This window comes from Pteronotus mesoamericanus, unplaced genomic scaffold (genome assembly GCF_021234165.1).
Source record: "Pteronotus mesoamericanus isolate MK-2021 breed Mesoamerican mustached bat unplaced genomic scaffold, CSHL_Meso_final scaffold_85, whole genome shotgun sequence".
Classification (NCBI taxonomy): Eukaryota; Metazoa; Chordata; class Mammalia; order Chiroptera; family Mormoopidae; genus Pteronotus; species Pteronotus mesoamericanus.
Genome location: NW_026555329.1, coordinates 66,094,482 through 66,115,598, shown reverse-complemented (window position 1 = coordinate 66,115,598; position 21,117 = coordinate 66,094,482). Strand labels below are relative to the sequence as shown.

The 21,117-nt window shown below is 38.4% G+C and overlaps 1 protein-coding gene across 6 annotated transcripts in view; it reads right to left on the bottom strand.

Annotated features, from left to right (window-relative positions):
• The window catches only part of NRF1 (nuclear respiratory factor 1), a 120,565-nt gene that overhangs the window by 33,351 nt on the left and 66,097 nt on the right, over positions 1 to 21,117 (bottom strand). For all 6 annotated transcript variants that reach the window (XM_054564313.1, XM_054564316.1, XM_054564318.1 and 3 more), the window contains 3 exons: positions 6,597 to 6,755; positions 4,881 to 5,078; positions 4,149 to 4,250 (listed from right to left, as the gene is read on the bottom strand). In XM_054564313.1, coding sequence (XP_054420288.1) covers positions 4,149 to 4,250; positions 4,881 to 5,078; positions 6,597 to 6,755 — 459 coding nt within the window. The remainder of the gene's footprint in view (positions 1 to 4,148; positions 4,251 to 4,880; positions 5,079 to 6,596; positions 6,756 to 21,117) is intronic.

Genomic DNA, 21,117 nt, shown 5'->3' with positions numbered 1-21,117 from the left:
TGGGGCCCAGTAAATGGTTAACTCGTGTCCACGTGTTATTGTGTCCCAAAGAAAGTTCCACAAGCTCTAGGAGAGGTAGGTTCTTGAAATGCCTCCTGCTTTGGTTCTATTGCCACACTTAGATTATGACACTGCCTCTCAGAATGCTTGTCCAAAGCCTCCCAGAGAATGAGATTCCTTTGAGCCACCTTAGTAGTTGCCCTGGACTCTCACAGGCAATGGATTGCGTCAGCAAGCCTTCAGGGCCCATCGCTACGGGACAGAGACCTCCTATTTCCTTCCCTTGGAGCTGCAGAGTTACCCACTCAGGAACTCAAACAATGCCACTTTACATGGCAAGTTGCATTGCCAATATGTAGACGCTCAGTGATTCCACTCAAAACGTCGGTGAAAGCTGGCCAGTTCTGTCACCTCTGGCCGTTAAACAGTCTTCCTAGACTGTTTAGATCTGACCCGCTATATTTTTTTTGCCCATCCCACTGCTGAGCTGGACTGGTGCAGCTCTCCCATGTACTTTATACTCCAATGGCAGCAACTTAATATATAGACATAATTTTTAAAAAAAATTTATTGATTTTAGAGAGAGCGCGCGCGCAAGAGAGAAAGAGAAACATCTATTTGTTGTTCCACTTATTTATGCATTCACTGGTTGCTTCTTGTATGTGCCCTGACCAGGGAGCAAACCCGCAGTCTTGGCATATCGGGACAATGCTCTAACCAACTGAGCTACCCAGCCAGGGACTAATATATAGACATTTAGTTACAACTATATCTGTAGTGAAAATGGTATTAAAATGTTTCTATATACAGTATACTTTAAGGAAGTTAAATTATAGCCATGAAAGATTAATGGATGCTGGTAAAAGAGAGGAAGTAGGAAAAGAAGCAAAGAGATTTATGTTAAAAAAAAATGGCAGGTGATAAATCATCTGAGGTATTAACACTTCTTTGGAATTCCTATTTTTGAGTCTCAGTGCTTTAGTTGTATTTGCTTGAGCTCTTGTTGCTCTCCCTTTCCATCTGTGCGGTTATCTACTCCTGGATGTCACCATGTCCCAGAGAAAGGGCCACAAGCCCTAGGAGGAAAAGATATTCAGAAGATGAATAGTTAGCGTCTATGCTTTTCTGAAAGAGACCCACTACAGTGAGGCCCTTTAAACTGTGGCTACTCTTATCCCCCCTCTAGCTATGGCAAACCGCGGCGTGTGGCTCTGCCACACTTTGACAATGCGGGGCATGGCATGCGCCGCTCCCTTTGATAGGAATACAACTCTCAGCCTTCCGGCCTTTCTTCCCGTCCACCTTCTAGTGTCTGAACTCAGGTGAGACTGTAGGGGCCAAGACCACTGCACTCCCCCACAGTCCAAGGTTCAGAGCCTCTCTTCTCTGTTCCAGAGCACCCTGGGCTTGCTTCTATTAGGATCCTTATCTCCTTGCCACTGTCCTGTGCTGTGTTTTTCTCCACCACCTACATGTGTGCTCCTTAAGGGCAGGAGCAGTCTTTATTTTTCTGTATCTATAGTGCTTGGCAAAGAAAGGGTGTGCTGAATGGATAGATGAAGAACATACTCCTTTATTAATATTTTTCTACTTGTGTTTTGGCCTACCCAAATTTTAGGTAAATTGATATTCATTGAAAGCCCACCTAAAATAAGTTGTGCTACTTCAAAACTGTTACACGTGTTGATGGTTCAGTTTAAAATTCATGTCTAATGTTTTTGTACTTTGGTCTTTCCTTCTAACAGAATTTTCTGAGACTTAATGCAATTAATAACACCAATATGTCTTATACAACAGAATAAATTTTCAAAACCATACCATCAAAATTAATATTGTATAAATATTTTGAAATCAACATAGTTTATTTCATATTATTTTGAAAAAAAATTTTTTTGTTCATTTCAAAAGGTCTATGTACCTTGTTCTGTGTCCTTAATTAGTTTTAAGCTGCCTCAAGTTTGAGGTTTTTGTTTGGATTTGGGAGATCATATATTACCAGAAGAGACAGGCCACCAAATAATCCTTGCGTTTGGGCTAAATGTACTCAAATGTAACTAACCAGATATTAAAGGCAGAGTGCTCTAATGGCAAGAGCTCTTGCTGGCAAGTTGTGATAACAAAATGACCTTGCAACTTCTAAAAGTATGGATATCATTTATTTCTGGAAAGTACTTTAGTTTTTTTGGCAGTAAAGATGCTAAACACAAGGCAGCAGACTGAGTCGCCTGATGTAATGTTTCATTGGCTTGGTGTGGTCTTATCTGCCTCAAGTCAGAGAGATATTTTGACTAATTACGGTTCTTATGGCTCAAAACTAAAATGCTAACAAACATGTCAACATCTAAGAGAAGTCAGAGGCACATAGAATTGTACTATAAAATCTAAATTGTTTTGTCACTTTCTGAGATAATCTATGTTTCTCTTCATATCTCTTTCGTTTTGATGGAAATGTGAGAAGAGTTAGAATTTTTTTATCTGACTTCGAGTATCATATTTTCCATGACTTTTGAATACATTAACTACCTTTGAATATGTGAAGTCATTTAGTAAAATGGGTTCTAAAAAATTAGACTCTAGAGAAGCATGTAAGAAACACAGTTACTTTCTTTATATAGTACCAGGAAGCATTCAGGAGGGAGATACAGTTGATAACTCTGACCAAGTCAAAAAGTAACCAATCTTGTAAATATATTCACAGTCTTCTCTACCTCTTTTTTACATTTTATTTAAACTGAATTTTTTCCCCGCTGCCATTTCGTCCCCTTATCCCCCACCCCTCACAATGCCCACGCTGCTCTGTCCATGAGTCCTTTTTCCCTTTTGCTCAATCTCTCCCTTTGCTGTCATCCTCTGCCCCTTTCACACTTCAAGGAGTATCTTCTAGTTTTAGTGTTTGGGAACTGATGACTTTCCCCTTTAGCTAATCCAAACTCTTTAATAATGTTTACAAATTTATGGAAGTAGATATCGTGTTGTCCTTTCCCCTTCTACACTGAAAAACCAAAGCTGGCTCCTGCCCCACAGCTTCCCAGATTCCCTAGCTGTTGACATTCTCTCCTGAAGGCACAGACCACTTCGTAGCATCGCTTACAGCCTGGACTGTAGTCCATTTAAGGAGACATTTCTCACCCCCACCAGAGAGAAGCTCCTTTAAAGCAGTGTTCCTGCGCAAAACAACTCATCAGCTGCATCACAGCGGGGGCTCAATAAATGCTGGCTGACTGAGGAGGTGGGCTGTGTCTCTTCATCTCGCTACCTACCAGACCTTTATCAGTCCTCTCCCTTTCCTGAGATGCACAAATGAAACTGACTTTGTGCTGTTCTGAGTACAAGTGCTCCAAGGCTTTGAACAAGGGTGAGATAATTTTAGCTTTATTTCTGATACTTCTCTTTGACATTTGTTGGCTATTTTTTAAACTGCAGGAATATATCGCGCTCTAGGGAAAAAGCCCTCAGTGACTTAATGAACCCTGTCCTAAACGTCACTGATGGCTCAGAGCTCATACCCTGGACAATGCATTACGCAGTTTTAGCCCTCTGGGACTCTGGGCAAGTCTCCTAAACTCTACATGTCTCAGTTTTCTCATCTATAAAGTAAAGATGATAAGAGAGCCTGTGCTTCACAGGGCTGAGGACTTAGTTTACCAAGTACTCCGTAAAGGTTAACATCCCACAATTATCTCGATTTTGGTAGGGAAGGGTTTTCTTGTGAAGCCTTTTCAAATGCATGTTTAAAATGTAATATATCATGTCTACTGATTTACAAATATATTTATCCCTTCAAAGAATGCTTTTTAGTCAGCTCTACTTTTAATAGTCCAATTTTTTTCATAAAGCCCCAAGATTAAATTCTTTGGCATTTACAACATAAAATATTAAATGGATAATGCCTTCTTATAGTATATTATACAAAATGATATACTGCAAATGTAAAACTGTAAATGCCTAACAGGTCTAAATCATAAAGATCCATGAATTTCAGCTGTTACAGTTAATAAACAGCATAAAATATACTTTGTAAAAGGTATAAATAAAATAATACTACAACATGTAGGCTACTTACAGTCTCTTCACCTCTAAACCCTCACTTCCCCCTCATCTACACACTCAAGCACTTAGGCAGATGCAGACAGAATCCTCTTTCTTACCTCTCCATCTGCCACAGCAGAGTAATTCACTTGGGCAACAGTGACTGTGGTTGGCAATTCTGAAGCATCAGCCAATGTGGCTACCGTTGCCCCTGTACCAACCTGAAGAAATAGATGGAAAGCGATGCAGTATCAGTGGGTGAACCCTTCTATTTCTCCTTTACTCGGAAGTTAAGATTCATTTAAACCCAAATTCAGCACAGATCACAATTAATATGCTTTGTAATGTGAAATGAGCTGTAAAATCGTATCTCAGGCTCATGAGTTTCCGTTTTACTTCAAGCAGCTGCATGAGTATTAGGAGCTATCACATTTCACCACCAGTGCCCAATGTCAGCCAACCAACTCTTTCTTCTTACCTCAATTTTAATTTTAGAGGTTCCCTATCTACTAACAAATCTCGTTTTACCTTAGAAGAGCTAATTCCAAAGGAATATATCCTGGTTGTTGGCAAAGTGGCACGTATTTTTTTATTTTTTAAAGACATTTTTATAGTGTTATTTTGGAAATGTCCAGAAAAGCTTTCACTAGCTCTGTATTTGGCAATATTGTAGCAATACTTAAAAAACAATTAAAATGTTACTTAAAAATCAATTTTAGGTAGGAAGATATCGGGGAACTATGTAAAGTCCATACCAGAGTTTGCATAAAGAAAACTTTCTCCACTCTGCGGTGAGGTGCCCAGCCATCTTCCTCAGAAGCCACAATCTGGGAACCACAAGGTCTACTCACCTGGATGAGTGAGACAGTGCCGTCAGGGTTACTAAAAGTCTGGACTACGGTCTGCGATGGTACCAGATGGGCTATACTGTGTGTGGTTGTGGCCTGTGTTTGCGTTTGCTGATCCTCAAAAGCGTACAAAAGGTCCTCCCGCCCATGCTGTTTGTAACAGTTTTTAACTATGGTCCGTAGCGCTTGGGTCCATGAAACCTGTTACCAAAAGACCAGAAAAAGCACTTCAGTCACAAAGAATGTTGGTTATTCAGTTCTACAATGGATAAGCAGCTGATCTTTTATCAAAACAAACCAAACCCCATACAGAGTAAACTCTCTTAGGATTATTTCAGAAAGACTGATTCTGGCACAAAGAAACTTAGTTCCAAATATTGGGTTGGCTAAAAAGTCTGCTTAGTTTTCTTCTGTAAAATAAAAAACACATTTTTCATTTCCACCAATAACTTTATTGATTTGGATATTTTTGAGTATGTCAGCTATCTTCTGATTGGTATAACGCTGACTGTTCTCAATTAATGTCTCTGCTTGATTGCTATCAACTTCACCTGGTCTCCCCGACTGGGGAGCATCATCAAGCGAGAAATCTCAAGCAGGAAGCTTCACGAACCACTCTTGACACATTCGATCAGTCACCACACCTTCTCCATATGCTGCACAAATCTTTTTTTTTTTTTTTGGCATTTCAGCTTTGTTTTTACCTTTCTTGAAATAATAAAAGCATAATATGTGGAAAATGTTGTTTATTTTCTTCCATCTTCAGTGTTAAAATAGCTATACAAAAATTTACCCATTTTGATGTTTTCATTTTTAAATGCACGCTGATATTACAGCTGTTACAATGTAATCTAATGAAATTGTTTCAAATGAAGTTAAACATAGCCAAGTGCTACTAGAACCATCTCACAGAAAAAAACCAAACAAACTTTTTGGCTAACCCAATACCCATAATTTCCCTCTTTTGGATTTTATATACTTTATTCTAACCTGAGGCCAACTCTTATTAATACTTTTAAATTTACTGATTTTAGAGAAAGAAATATCAGTTTGCTGCTCCACGCATCCATGCGTTCATTGGTTGACTCTTGTATGTGTCCCAATTGGGCACTGAACCCGCAACCCTGGTGTATCAGGACGATGCTCTAACCAACTGAGCTATCCAGCCAGGGTCTAAGACCAACTCTTAACTTCTTACTAAAGGTTACTCTTTTCTCAAGATTTTTAAATTAAATTCTCAATAAATTTCCAAGCTAACTGAAAACAAATACTCAGAAAAAGGGATGGCATCTAGTGCAGTCTTTCTTCTCTTCTATCTGCCGATTTGGCCAACTTTACATCTAATTCCATATTTATATTTCTCAACAGTGATTCTTCTTAACCAGAAATAAAGACATTCCTAAGTTTTCAAAGTGATTACTAATTTGACTATGAGTTTCTTCAGTTTTTCCAAGCACCTCATAACATTAAAACTGCTCCAAAAGGAAACTATGCAGAGAGAAGTGTAAATTCACAGACTCATCCCAAGTCTTTACAGTGATGGAGTGATGAATGGAAAAGGCTATAAATCAGAGAATATCAAACTTCCTTTGGGGGATAGGTTTAACTCTTACACAAATGTTTCTAGACCTCTTAGCATAAGAAGTGGAAAGACAAAAATCAAAGGAGTTGATTCAGAATGGAAAAGCAACAGGCAACTCAGGCCAGAGGAACACTTACCCTCTGCTTTTGCTCTTCTGTGCGGACATCGCTTCGGACATTTGCCCATGGGATATCTTCAGGCCACCAGATGGGCTTGCAGCTTTCTTTGCCCCAGCCTGGTTTTCCCCGACCTGTGGAGTACTTGAGCATCTCTGGAATAAATGCTCGAAGCTGGGCCTGGAAGACAAGGGTGTGGTCAGCAATAGTCATGAAAGGTATCTGGGATGTGTCTGGGTCTTTCACCAAATTCTATTGTTATCACACAGAGAGCCTTCCTGGAGGGCCCAGAGAGTTCCAAAATAACTGATGAGCCCATTGTTTTCCACACATTACTAGAGCTCCACAAGCAACTGAGTGAGAATTATACACGTTGGTAAATAGACCTTAAGCTGTACCTCATAGACTTGTTCCTATAAGATCAAGAATACTTGCCTCCAAGTTTGCTTTCTGCCTCCTAAGATACTACTGATCCTGTAGCTCATTTCCCTTCTACAGCTTTCACGCATTCAAGGTGTCAAAGTCACTGTGTTTTCAACACTATTCTGGAGGTAGTAACCAGGGCAATTAGATAAGAGAGCAACAGGAGGTCTGGAGCAGGCAAATCATCATTTGTAGATAAAATTACTGTGTATCTGGAAAACCCATCAGAGAGTCAGCTGAAAGACTACTATAAAAATAAGAGAATTCAGGCATGGCCACATGGCTCAGCTGGTTGGAGTGTTGTTCCATGCACCAAAAGTTTGCCGGTTTGATTCCCGGAGAAGGCACGTGCCTAGGTTGTGGGTTTGGTCCCTGCCCGGGATGCATATAGAAGACAACCTACTGATGTTTCTCTCTCTCTCCAAAAATTAATGGAAACATGTCCTTGAGTGAGGATTTAAAAAAAAAATTCAGTAAGGTTGGTGTTTATAAAATGTATGAAAATAATTAGGCTTTACTTAATAAAAAGGGCCCTAAAATTCTGGGAAGTTTCGAGTAAGCTAGCCAATGTCTATGCGTGTGACACAGACAGTGAGGTACATGTGCCTTAAAAACATTATGGACTTCATTCAGGTTTATTTTACAAACTGAAGCCAGACCAAACAGGTGGTAAACCAGAGGCAACTGCCATTCTTTAGCTTCTGGCACAGTAACTATTTTGTGAATGCTTTAATTGCCAACAACGATTTCTGGCAAGAGAAACAGTTTATCAAGTAATGGATCTTCCTCCCCAGACCTTCTGCTTCCCTTATAACCTGGACGTCTGCAGCACTCGAGACAAGCCATGCTGTCCAGCTGAGTGCACGTCCACACAGTCGTTACAACTTAAGACCAAAAGGAGAGGACAGCTTCAGCAATGAGTCAGACCCAAGGACGTGAGCTTGTAGTTGTAAAATAGAAAAAGAAAAAACCAGAAATAGGAATATTAAAGTATTAATGAGAGCTGAGTACAGCAACACTTTTATATTGAAGAGACTATTTAAAGGTCAATTGTCCTTATTTAAATATTATTTTACCAGAAAATGATACAAATTACCACATAATAAGGAATCATGAATCCAAATCAGCAATGTTTACCTAATAAAGAAAGCTATGGTTGACAGTGTTTACATTGCTAATTCTTGTGCCAAGCCTGCCATTTCACCTCTCTTTCTAAGTCTCCCCTCTCTCAGATAGTATCCTGCCTACAGGATATGATATAATACACTCCATATATATTTGGCTCTGCAGCATCAAGCAGCAGGCTAATAGAAATGTATCCATTTGCAAACGCAGGCTATCAGCTGGCTCATGAGGTCACTCCTTCAGTTATTTTAAGAAAGTGCATCTCAAAGTCATTTTTCCCTTTATCCTGGCTTCCTGGGAGCGTGTCTTTTTCTAATCTTACATAGAGAAGGAAAAGGCTTAATCCTGACATACAATATTTACATTTCTTCATATTAAAAAACAATGATTTTCTCAGACGCAAAAACAAAATTAACTGATACCACAGACTTTTTTAAGTCTCCCCTATCTTTTAATTCTATTAACAGTCTCCAAAAGGAGAGTTCTTTATATCCATACTAAGCAGAGCCTGGACATAATGAAACAAGAAGGCTAAACATCTCTAAATAACAAAAGACTAAGGTGTCCAGGAAGACTTCCTGTTGAAAACACTTGGCTGGCAATAGTCCGCTCAACTCCTAGTTGGAACCCATATATTCTCCAGTTCGGATGATTTTCTCAGTTTCCAGTCCCCTGGCCGTTTGCACCAACAGTTTCCCGCGCCCCTCAGTTCTGGCTCCCCCTGGCACCCGGCTGTGGACACCTTTTCAGCCTCTCAGTCCTGCTCTGGCTCTCTCTTCACCCCAGGCTTCTCACTGGGTTTCAAGAACTCATTGGTCACTTGAAGTATGGGCACAGCACCAGCCTATTCACTTAAACCCTCCATTCTCTCTCTCTCCAACTACCTGTCTTCTCAATGTCTTTGTCTTTGCCAGTAGAACCCCACCCGCCTCCCCCAGGCACCCAAGCTCACAATTACAGCTTTACATTTTCCCTTCAACACCCATCTAGCCACTCATTGCAAGTTCCATCCTTTCTTCTATGAAATGTCTGTGATACTCATCCATTCTTCCCCAGCCCACCTCCACAGCCCAAGGCTCGTGTACCCTTCTATTTGGCTGTCTTGGGACATCCCTCTCTCTTCCTCATCACACATACCCTTGACAGGTAGGTTCCCTAAATGTTACATAGCTCCAGTGCTCAAAACCCTTCAAATGGCCTTTCCCTATTAACCACCAAACTTGACTCCTCTAGCCAGCACTTTTGGCCCCACACACTTTGGCCTCCCACTATCTCTGGTGCCCACTAATTCCCATCAGGAAGCCATGGACCTCACTAGGCAAGTGTCTGCACTAGCTTATGAACAGCTGAGCTCATTCCTGCTTCTATGCCTTTTGCTACGTTCCTCTCACTGGAGTTCTTTCATGTGCTCCTATTCCAGTGCCGCTGCTCATTCCTTAATGCTCCGCACCCTTTGTGAAATATATCTTGACTACTTTTTGAGTCAGCTTTTTGCATATATCAGTAAGAACATGAGCTCTAGACTCAAAGAGTTAACTGTGAACCTCAACTCTCTCAGAATCTTAATTTTGTCAATTGCAAAAGAATAATGATAATGGCAAATATACAAGGTCAAGTGAGAGGATCAAAGATAGCCAATAATACATAGTGGCTTTGAAATAATGGCCGTTTTAGTTTCATTATTATTATAACTTCAGTGATCAGCCATCTTTTAAATTCAAAGAAATAACCAGCTTTCTGAAAATGGTTTCTAAACCCACTGTGATATGCACAAAGACCTCTACCCTTAGTTTTTCAAGGCAGGTTTAGTGGAAAAAGGCAGAAGAGGGCCTAAGAATAAGTTGATATGTGTCTGTGTAAACATGCCTGCTGATGAGAAATAAAGAATGCTAGATTCAAGAAGGAGCAAAGTGACCATCCAAGCCCATTCTTTGCCTTGAGGAAGCAAGCTATTGCCAACCGACCCCAGGTATAGGTACTTTAGGTGATTTGTTCTGCTCTATCTTTGAGCATTAAAAAATGTGTACAAGCAGATTACTAATGGAAATCATCGGAAAATGGGATCAAGTGTAGCCATAATTAGAGAAAAGAGAGAAGCAGGCAACTTCTCAAAGATGTTTTGTGTGCTAGAAATCTCTGGATGGGAAATGTTTCAAACTTACAGGGAGGAGAGAGTAGAGGCTGATATGAACGGCAGGCAGAAGAACACAAACAGAAGGCTATGTCCACAGGCAAAAATCCCATTAAAATGAGAAACAGAATCAGAGTAAAATTAACTGCTGGTGCACAAGTTCCTATTCAGAGGCAGTTCTTAGCTTTTTAAAGTACTAATTATCAACTGTACAAAACTTCTCCTCTATTGAAACAAGAGGTAAAAAAGCACCTTCTAATATAAAATTTCACTTCTCAAGTCTGTACACTTTGGGGATGAAGGACATTAAAAATGCAAAGAGATAATCTGACTTGACTGAAAAAGGCAATTTTCTACCAGACTATCTTTATACTGACCCAAGTAAACAATGCTAAGGCTAAAGGGACTATCAATTAGGGACACGAGCTGTCCGGTAAAGAAAGAGTTAAATGATTCCTTTCCAGAATTCAACACTATGCTCTCATTACCAGTTGGATTAATTACTGGTCCTAGAGAGTTTTAGAAACCCAAGCTACTCAATGTGCTTGTTAAAGAAGGTTTGTCTTTAATCCGCATGGGAGGCAATCAACAGGATCAGCAAAGGCAAAGCCTACCCTCTCAGGCCGTCCTCTAATTGGACCGCAACAAGCTCTCCTGGCCCTCATTCGGACTTTAGGGCTCTGGATGGGCTTCGAGTGCCCAGCTTCGTCAGTAAACCCACCCAAACCAGCAAAGACTAGAGAACACCACTCTGTCCAGGGCACATTCAGCAAAGAAAAAAAGATGATCAAATCCATGCCAGTGGCAGTCAAAAGGAAAGATTACGTGGAAACTACAGATGGTTTAAAAAAAGAAAAAAAAAAAAAAGATTTTCTAAAACTCTGGAAAGTTTAATCTGGCCAAAATGACAGTAATTCTTACTCTCCTAGAAATTTGCACTTGTAAATTCAGATAATTCTTTGCTGTCCAACACTGCATTATCTTCATATGTTCCCAAACACTCCCCTCCGCTCCTCCGCTTTATCTTCGTTCTGCACGCACTCTAGGGATTCTGAGGCTCCTGATGTCCATTTAGGTTCAGTTACCAAGAAAAGGTCTTTCAAACCAAAATGTTTGCCAACCCCACCTCTACCGAAGAAGTCAAAGGACATGTAATAAATTTACAGAGAAGGCAGCTGAAATCAAATCGTGTTGAAAGGTGATGTTTTCTATAGCTTACAGGAAAACAGGAATGTGGCAGAGAAGGAAAACTGGAGAATTTTCAGGCTGTGGCTTCATTATTTTCATTTAAATTATGAAATTCCAGGTTGACAGAACCAACCATATTCAAATAAATATTTAAAGGGCATTAGGGAGCAAAAGCAAAATGGTTTTCATGCTCACTTTTTGGAATTGTCTGTACCACTGACCTGAGTTCACAGAGATAACGAAAGTGGCTTTCCTTATTAGAAGTGTCAATCCTGGATCCGCATTCCCTAGCAGTGCCAGCAAAAACACTGGCTTCTCTATCTCATTTTCCTGTAAAACACATTCCTATAGCAACATGGGAAAAATAACTTTGGAAGGAAAGATAAGTTTAGAGAATGCAAGGGACAGCCGATGGAAGATACTCATTTAGACTCCTCTGACGAGCCAGTATTTCTGGTCCGTACCTTCACATCCAGCAGACTATCAAATCGTCTTCCTCTCATTAATTAAATGCTCTTAAAATTCTGCCTTCTCTTTGAAAGAGTCTCAGGCTGGTCAATTTCTGCTAGCTTATCCCAGATGTCCTCTTTTGTACAAAAAGTTAAATAACATAAAGTCAAAGTCCTCTTTTCAATCCACCCTTCTCCAGTCCAGCCACCTGTTCAGAGCACAAATGGTACCATCTTGTACACATTTTACTCTAGCTCACTTTCCCACTCAGCATATCGCCACAGAGGTCTTCTCATGGTAGTACAACTAGAATAATCTCATTAAAAAGTAATTGCCTAGTATCCTAGGTATAGAATTTTCCATTTGATTAAACCATTCTACTGATAAATATTTAGGTTGTTTACAGTGCTTACACATGATTCTTTGTGCACACATGTGTGCAGAATGTATTTCTCTAGCATAAAAGTGGAACTGTTGGTTAACAAGGGTATATGCATTTAACATTTTAAAAGATACTGCCCAACTGTCCTCTGAAAAGACTTTGCCAATCCAACTCACACCAACAGTGCAGGGCCATCCTCATTTTTTTTCACACCTTCCCTCACGTTTCATTATTACCAAGTTTTCTTTTCTTGGCTCATCGAATGTGGGCGAAATTGTTTATTTTAGTTTATTTTTTAAAGATTTTATTTATTTATTTTTAGAGAGGGGAAGGGAGGGAGAAAGAAAGGGAAATAGTAAAGTGTGGCTGCCTCTTAAGTGCCCTCTACTGGGGACCTGGCCGGCAACCCAGGAATGTGCCCTCGCTGGGAATTGAACCAGTGACCCTTTGCTTCGCAGTCCAGCACTCAATCCACTGAGTCACACCAGCCAGGGCTGTTTATTTTAATTTTCATCATTAATGCGGTTGACAATCTTTTTATATGTTTACTGATTGTTTCTTCTTTTGTAAACTGGTTAGAATGCTATGATTATTTTTCTAATTATCTTCTTCTTAATTTTAAGAAAATATTAGTCTGTTCTGGATACTCGTCTTTTTTATATAATTTGCAAATATTTTCCCCTGGTCTAGTTGTATTCTGAATATGAAATGTATAAGCCAAGCCCCTTCCCTTAGTATTCTTGAATATACCCTTATTTTTCACTCTACTCAAAAATAAGCTATGTTCTATTTAAGAACACATCCAATTTTTTGTTTCCTTTATATTCTCTTAATCTCATCCTTTCTACTTAATAATTACAAACTGTGGAATTATGTAAGCACTTTTTAAATAACTTTAGACAGTAAGAAAAGCCTACTTCGCATATAGATTCTGGACACTACAGTAAGGAGAAGCAGTTTCAAACTGTTATCCACACAGTGATTCTCAAAGTTCGTTGCACAGTGGAATTGCCAGGGGAGGCTGAAACTATAGATGCCTGGATCTCATCCCCAAAGATTCTGATTTAATTGGTCTGGAGTGTGGCCTAGCACTAGATTTTAAGTTTCCCAGGTGTTCTATTGTGCAGCCAAGTTAGAGGACCACTAAAATAGAATTCTTTTTATCCAGCCCTTCTTCAAAATATTTATCTAAGGTGGGGTAAAATATACATGACATAAAATTTCCTGTTTAAAAGAATTTTTTTTATGCTTACCTAAGGACATCCGTATTGATTTTTTTTTTTTAAGAGAGAAGGGAAGGCAGGGAGAGAGTGAGAAAGAGAAACATAGCTGTGGGAGAGAAACAGTGATTGGTTGCCTCCTGAACGCATCCCAACTGGGAACCCAATCCACAACCCTAGCATGTGCCTTGACCAGGAATTGAACCTGCAACCATTCGGTTTATGGGACGATGCTCCAACCAATTGAACCAAACTGACCAGGGTGAATTTACCATTTTACTATGTACAATTCAGTGGCATTTAGTATAGTCATAACATTATACAAGCATCACCACTATCTATTTCCAGAACATATTCACCACCATTCAAAACAGAAACTCTGTATCCATTAAATAGTGACTCCTCATTTCTACCTTCCCCAGCCCCTGGAAACTTCTATTCTACTTTCTGTCACTATGAATTTGCCTGTTCTAGATAGCTCATATATGTGAAATCACACTATATTTCTCCTTTGTGTTTGGCTTGTTTCACTTAGCATTATGTTTCTACTCTTTGAGTAGAAGAGGCCATACCTATCCTTTTTCAAAACAAAACAACATTCAAAAAAATCTAAATTGAACACTAATGAATGTTTTGTGAGTAAAACATGTCAAGTCCTGTGAATAACTTCTTCCTAATGAGGCAATCACTGTGCTGAATGTTTCTGAAGGTTTCTTAGAAAACTGGTGAAGAATTACTGTCTTGTTGCATCATCATTCCAAGGGAATATTAAGCAACAAATATTGCCCTAGTGAAAGTAAGAGGAGGACAGTAAGTTCGAAGTGGGGAAAGGGAAGAGAGAATGGAAAAAAGAGTGAATTTTAACCAATAATACTGAACAGAGCTATTTCTTCTACCTTTGCCTCAATCTCTTCTAACACAAATTCCCAAAAGATGTACAACCTCCCAAGAATAAGAGAATCCTGTAAGACTCAAGTGTGGTAAAAGCAGAATTGATTTTCACTAGCAAAATCATAATTATTGTTTAAAGACTCTTCATAAAAGATTGAACTCCTTAAACTCAAAGTACAGTCTGGGAATCAGCAGCTTTGGCATCACCAGGGAGCTTGCTCCAAGGCAGAATCTCAGGTCCCACTCCAGACCTACTGACACACAGCCTGAATTTAAACAAACCAGACTCTCAGGTGATTTCCATGTGCGTAGAGTTTGAGAAACACAATTAAGCACATCCTCTGGTCTCTGGTCTGAAGTATCCTAGAAAATTTTGCTAACCTGGCTTTCAAAATCTCTGAAAAAGATGACTTTATTATTTCATTGTAAATGAATTCTGGGGTTGCAGAATCGACATCCAATTAAGAGTTCTTCTGCTAAGCCTATTTCAACCTCATTTCTTAGGCGAGGAGACAGACAGATATGGGGGTTCAATCTAGTCATCACCCTTCAAGTTGCCTAGTTTTCTTTGTATCACTAAAAATACTACAGAGCTATTTATTTTCCACATGTAAAAATAAAAGAACTTTACCGGCATCAAGATATATTAGTAATATGAAAAACAGAAGCTTTTCAGATAAACATTTTATTTACTAATATAGATTTATACTTTTAACATGAACAGACAAAAAACAAAACTACAAACCTGCTTCCTGAAAGAATCAGAGCATTCTGTTCACACAGAACTTAAGATATTCTGTTATATGTAGTTTCAATCTGTGCTAGGAGACAATTTTGATAGTTGTTGGAGCAAGTCAAAAACTTCTTTTAAAACAGTAAATGTTTAGTATAGGTTAGCTGAGATATTTAAACTGAGTGGTGATCACAATATAGTTTTACAGTAGGAAGGGAGAGAGGGAGGGAGGAAGGGAGGGAGGGGAAGAGCACTGGCAATATGGACTCGGCCCTAAATTCTATTTCCTGTCACTAGTTTGCTTCAAAAATTCCTTCCCTTTATGCCTCAATTTTTCAATATGTTGTCACCTGTTGTTGTCCCACTTCATTGCTAGGCAAAATAAAAATTGTTTCTTAACTTTCTTTAATTGAAAAACAAGTGAAAAATGATATGTTCAGGTTATTCAAAAGTTAATATAGGTAACATATATAATTAGTATTAATAAATAGTATCAATACCTTTGTGTAATGCCTTAGTTTTCAAAGCACTTTCCCATGTGCCTCATTTTGATTTCCTCTGACTCCGTAAGGTAGGAGGGCATGTATTATTCTCACTTTTAGAAGATAAAACTGAGAACCAGGGCTAATGTGTAATAGAACTGGGATTAGAGATGAGATCTTCTGACTTTAACAAACCATGCCAACTTTCTAATTTGTAAAGAATTAAAATAATGCGATACATAACATTAGAACTATACTGAATTTAATTTACTCTCTTTGGATGATTCAGAACTCATCTTAGGATCATATATACAATTATATTTGTAAGCTAGGGTTATCCATATAAACATGTTCTCACCATAGCATTTGATACAGATACAATTAAATAAAGTTGTCTGGTTAACCCAAGTCCAAATCTATGACAGTGCACTTTTACGATCCTGGAATTTTACCATTTCAAACAAGTCATGAATTACCCATATGGTTTGAACTCTGAAATTATTGTCCAATTAAACTTACTTTGTTCTTTATGGCTAGAGACCATATCTGAGCTCTGATTTCTTGACTATTAAAGTACGAACTATATATATATACTTGGAGGACAAGGATTAAAGAAGATACCCCTGTAACAAACTTAATAGTGTGTCTTCCAACACGTAGTAGCTATAGAAGAGGAAAAAAAAAAAAAAAGCTGCTGATATCTTTCCCTGAATATAATGGAAAGTAGTCTTGACAAAACAAAGCAGAAATGTCACCAAACTTGCACTTAGAAAAATTTAAGTTAAATACAGAAATGAAAATAGTTTTTTTGTTTCTATGGTTATAAAAGCTTATTAGACCAAAAAGAAAAAAAAAGAAAGAAAATCACCCAAAATGCATCATGCATAGATACCATATTGTGCCATGTATAATAGGCACAAAATGTGGGTGCACATCATACATAGCAAGATACAATAATCATTGTTATTGCTTTGGCATACATCCTTCTAAATTTGTACACAATGACACACGCACAGGCAAATTGTGCATATTTTAAACAAATAAGATCCATTAACTCAATTATGTATTCCCTTAAAAGAAAATTCTAGTCCCTCCAAAAAGAAACAAAAAATATAAAGCCCTAAACCCTTCATTAGAGTACAAAAGAAATGTTATTCTACAATCTGTTTTTAACTTAAGATACCACAAGTGTAAGTCCACTGCAATACAGAGCAAATAATCATTTTTAGGTCTATTATTTCCCTAAAGGTAAACTTGTAGTCTTTTGGGTTAAGTTGCCCTTCTTTCTATGTAAATTCCAAGGACAGCTACTATAATTTATTCAATCCCACTGTCCCCAGATTTTCCTACTGTAAATTACAATGCCATGAAATTAACTCTTCGTTTACCATTTTAAGTTATGATATGCATAACCAACCTGTCCTCTGGAAAACTTGTAGCAATGTATATTCCTGTTGAGTGTATTAAAGTGCTTGTATTTCCATATCCTTTCCTATTAGGTTTGGTTTGAAATAAAACCCTGCATTCACTGCCATCAATGGGGGGGAGGGGTGTTATTTGGCTATATTAAGAAGAAAGTATCCAAGGAAAAGAAAATAAAACACAATTTTAAAAAAAAAAGGTGAGGGAAAAAAACCTAGGGATCTGAAAATCAATGTTCAGAAATTCCCATTTGATTGGGAGCTCAGTGTTTCATCATCCTGCTCACTCCCTTCGCCATTTGTTTGATTGGGGTTTTTCGTTCAGTTATGTGTCATTCCTCAGTCATCATCTGTGGTGAGAAGGGACAGCGGAGAATGCATGACAATAAAGAAAATTGATGCCTCCAAAGAAGTACCTCTCAGCCTTATCCATGACTTGAGTACCATGTTCCTTGGATCCCCCACTAAACCAAGCTCTACTAAATGCATACTTCACAGAAATGGAAAACAATTTTCATTGTTTTCCTTTTTATTGAATTTATTGCAGTGACACTGGTTAACAAAATTATACAAGTTTCAAGTACACAATTCCACAATACAACATCCATTCACTGTGTTGTGTATTCATCACCCCAAATCAAGTCTTTATCACCAATTATCCCCCCAAACCCTCCTCCACTCCCCCCACCGCTGGCAGTCACCTCAGTGCTGTCCATGCCCATGAGTGGTCTCTTTTTCGCTCAATCCCTTCACCCCCTCAATCCTACCTGACAGCTGTCAGCTGCTATCTATGAATCTGTCTCTATTTTGCTTGTTAGTTCATTTTGTTCATTAGATTCTACAATGAGTAAAATCATATGGTATTTGTCTTTGTCTGACTGGCTTATTTTACTTAGCATAATGTTCTCCAAGTCCAACCATACTGTTGCAAAGGGGAAGATTTCCTTATTTTTTTATGGCCACGTATTATTCCATTATGTAAATGTACCACAACGCACCCTCCTTACTCCTCACTCTACAACACATCTATTGATTTTAAGGGGTGGGGGGGAGTACAGAGAGAGAAAAAAAAAAAAACACTAATGTGAGAGAGAAATATCCATCAGTTGCTTCCCATATATGGCCCAACTGGGGATCAAACCTGCAACCTCAGGGCTATCCCTGACCAGAAATCAAAACCTTGACCTTTTGGTGTACAGGGAGATGTTCCAACCAACTGAACCATCAGCCCAGAGCTGTACCACTGCTGTTTTATCTATGACAGATGCTTGGGCTGCTTCCAAATCTTGCCTATTGTAAATAACAGTGCAATAAACATAGGGGTGTGTATATGCTTTCAAATTAGTGTTTTGGGTTTCTCTGGATAAATTCCCAGAAGTAGAATTGCTGGGTAATAAGACAGTTCCATTTTTAATATTTAAAAGAAACTCTATACTGTCTTCCACAGTGGTTGCACCAATCTACATTCCCACCAACATTGCATGAGGGTTCCCTTTTCTCCATATCCTTGGCAAGACTTGTTGATTTATTGACAATAGATATTGACAGGTATGAGGTAATATCTCATTGTGGTTTTGATTTGCATTTCTGATTATTAGTGATGCTGAACATCTTTTCATATGTTTATTGGTCATCTGTATGCCCCCTTTAGAGAAGTGTCTATTCGGGTCTTCTTCCCATTTTTTAATTGGATTTTTTTTGGTGTTGAGTTATATAAGTTTTTTAATAAACTTTGGGTATTAACACCTAATTGGATATACCACTGGTGAATATCTTCTCTCATTCAGTAAGTTGTCTTTTCATTTCGTTGATAGTTTCCTTCACTGTGCAAAAGTTTTTTAGTTTAATGTAGTCCCATTTGTTTATTGTTTCCCTTGTGTGAAGAAGATATATCAGAAAAAAATATTGCTAAGAGAAATGTCAGAGATTTTACTACCTGTTTTCTTCTAGGAGTTCTACAGTTTTGAGTCCAATACTTAAGTCTTTAATAATCCATTTTGAGTTTATTCTTGTGTACAGTATAAGAAGGTGGTCTAATTTCATTTTTTTGCATGTATGTGTCCAATTTTCCCAACACCATTTATTGACTAGACTATCTTTACCACATTGTATGTTCTTGCCTCCTTTGTCAAATAGTAATTGACTATAAAAGCATGTGTTTAGTTCTGGGCTCTCTATTCTGTTCCATTGATCTATATGCCTGTTTTTATGCCAGTACCATGCTGTTTTGATTACTATGGCCTTTTACTATAGTTTGATATCATGTAGCAGGATTCCTCCAACAGTTCTTCTTTCTCAAGATTGCTGTGGCTATTCAGGATCTTTTGTGGTTCCATATAAATTTTTGGAATATTTGTTCTAGTTCTGTGGAAATGCCATTGGTATCTTGATGAGAATTACACTGAATCTATAGATTGCTTTGGGTAGTATGGATAATTCTTCCTATCAATAAGCACAGTATATACTTTCACTAATTTGTATGTTCTTCAATTTCTTTCTTCAGTGTCTTATAATTTTCTGAGTACAGGTCTTTTACGTCCTTGGTTAAATTTATTCCTAGGTTTTTTTGTTTGTTTGTTTTTGTTTTTTAAGCAACTGTGAATAGGATAGTTTCCTTTGTCTCCCTCTCTGATAGTTCATTATTTGTGTATAAAAATCCAACTGATTTCTGGATATTTATTTTGTATCCTGCTACTTTTCTGAATCCATTTATCAGTTCTAGTAGTTTTTTGGTGGAATCTTTAACAGTTCTCTATGTACAGCAACATGTCATCTGCAAATAATGACAGTTTTACTTCTTCCTTTCCAGTTTGAATGCTTTTTTCCCCTTTTTCTTGTCTGATGGCTGTGGCTGGGATTTCCAGTACTATGTTGAATAAGAGTGGAGAAAGTGGACATCCCTGTCCTGTTCCTGAACTGAAGGGAAACACATGTAATTTTTGCCCATTGAGTATGATGCTGGCAGTGGGTGTGTTATATATGGCCTTTATTAGGTTGAAGTATGCTCCTCTATTCTCTTTGTTGACAGTTTTTAGAAATGGGTACTGGATTTTATCAAAGGCTTTTTTCTGCATCTACAGCAAGAGTGGCAGTAAGATCAATAGAACTGATCAACTGAAATAGTCTCTGTGAGAGATGCTAAAGGCTTGGGCTAGGGTATGATGGGAACTGAGAAGAATGGTTAGATTCAGGGTACATTTTAGAGATGAACTAACATGTTTTGCTAATGAATTAGATGTGGTTGGTGGGGGAGTAAATGCAAAACAGGGAAATCAAGGATTTATCTCTATCATGGGACCTGAGTAACCAGATGGACAATGGAGCCATCAACTGACACCATTTGGAGTAGACAGCGGAGTGGGGGTATTCAAAGGTTCTGTTTTGGGTATGTTCATATTGAGGATCTAACAGTGGTATACACTGGGGTACAAACAGCATGAAGATGGGATATAAAGTCCACAGGACTGGATGAGACCACTAGGAAAGAAACTAAAGGTAGAACCCTGGGACATGTCAAAATCCCCAGGTTCTATTCAAGAGGAAGAGAATCCAGCAAAAGAGCTGAGAGGGACGATCCACTGAAGTAAGAAGATATTCAGGAGAGTATGGGTCACAGACACACAAAGAAAGTTAATCAACTTGTGTTAAATGCTGCTGGAAGACTGGAAAAGGAAAGAAAACTCACAACTGGATTTAGCAAAATAAAGTATATTAATAAATAAATGAGGTGAGAAAATGTTATAAAAAGGCATTTGCTTTTGATTAAGTTATCATTTTCAAAGCCAAAAATTTTCAAAGAAACTGTCAGCAAAATTCCTAATGTATACTGATTTATCAGCTAAGAACATTTGTGACTTCCCTTCTAAAAGGGAGAGGGGAGCAATGACTCAGTAAGGCGTCTTCCTGAGCTTTCCAACCTCCGTCCCCAGAGAGGGGAGACGTCCTTCACAGCAGTGTGGTGGGATTCAGAACTTACATGGACAGAGGAGCAGCTCATCCCAAAAGAAACTAAACATTTGTTTGCCCCATTTGACTGTGATTCATCAAAGTCCTAACAGTCTCCTTTCCAAACCAACTCCAAACTAAAAGTTTCTTC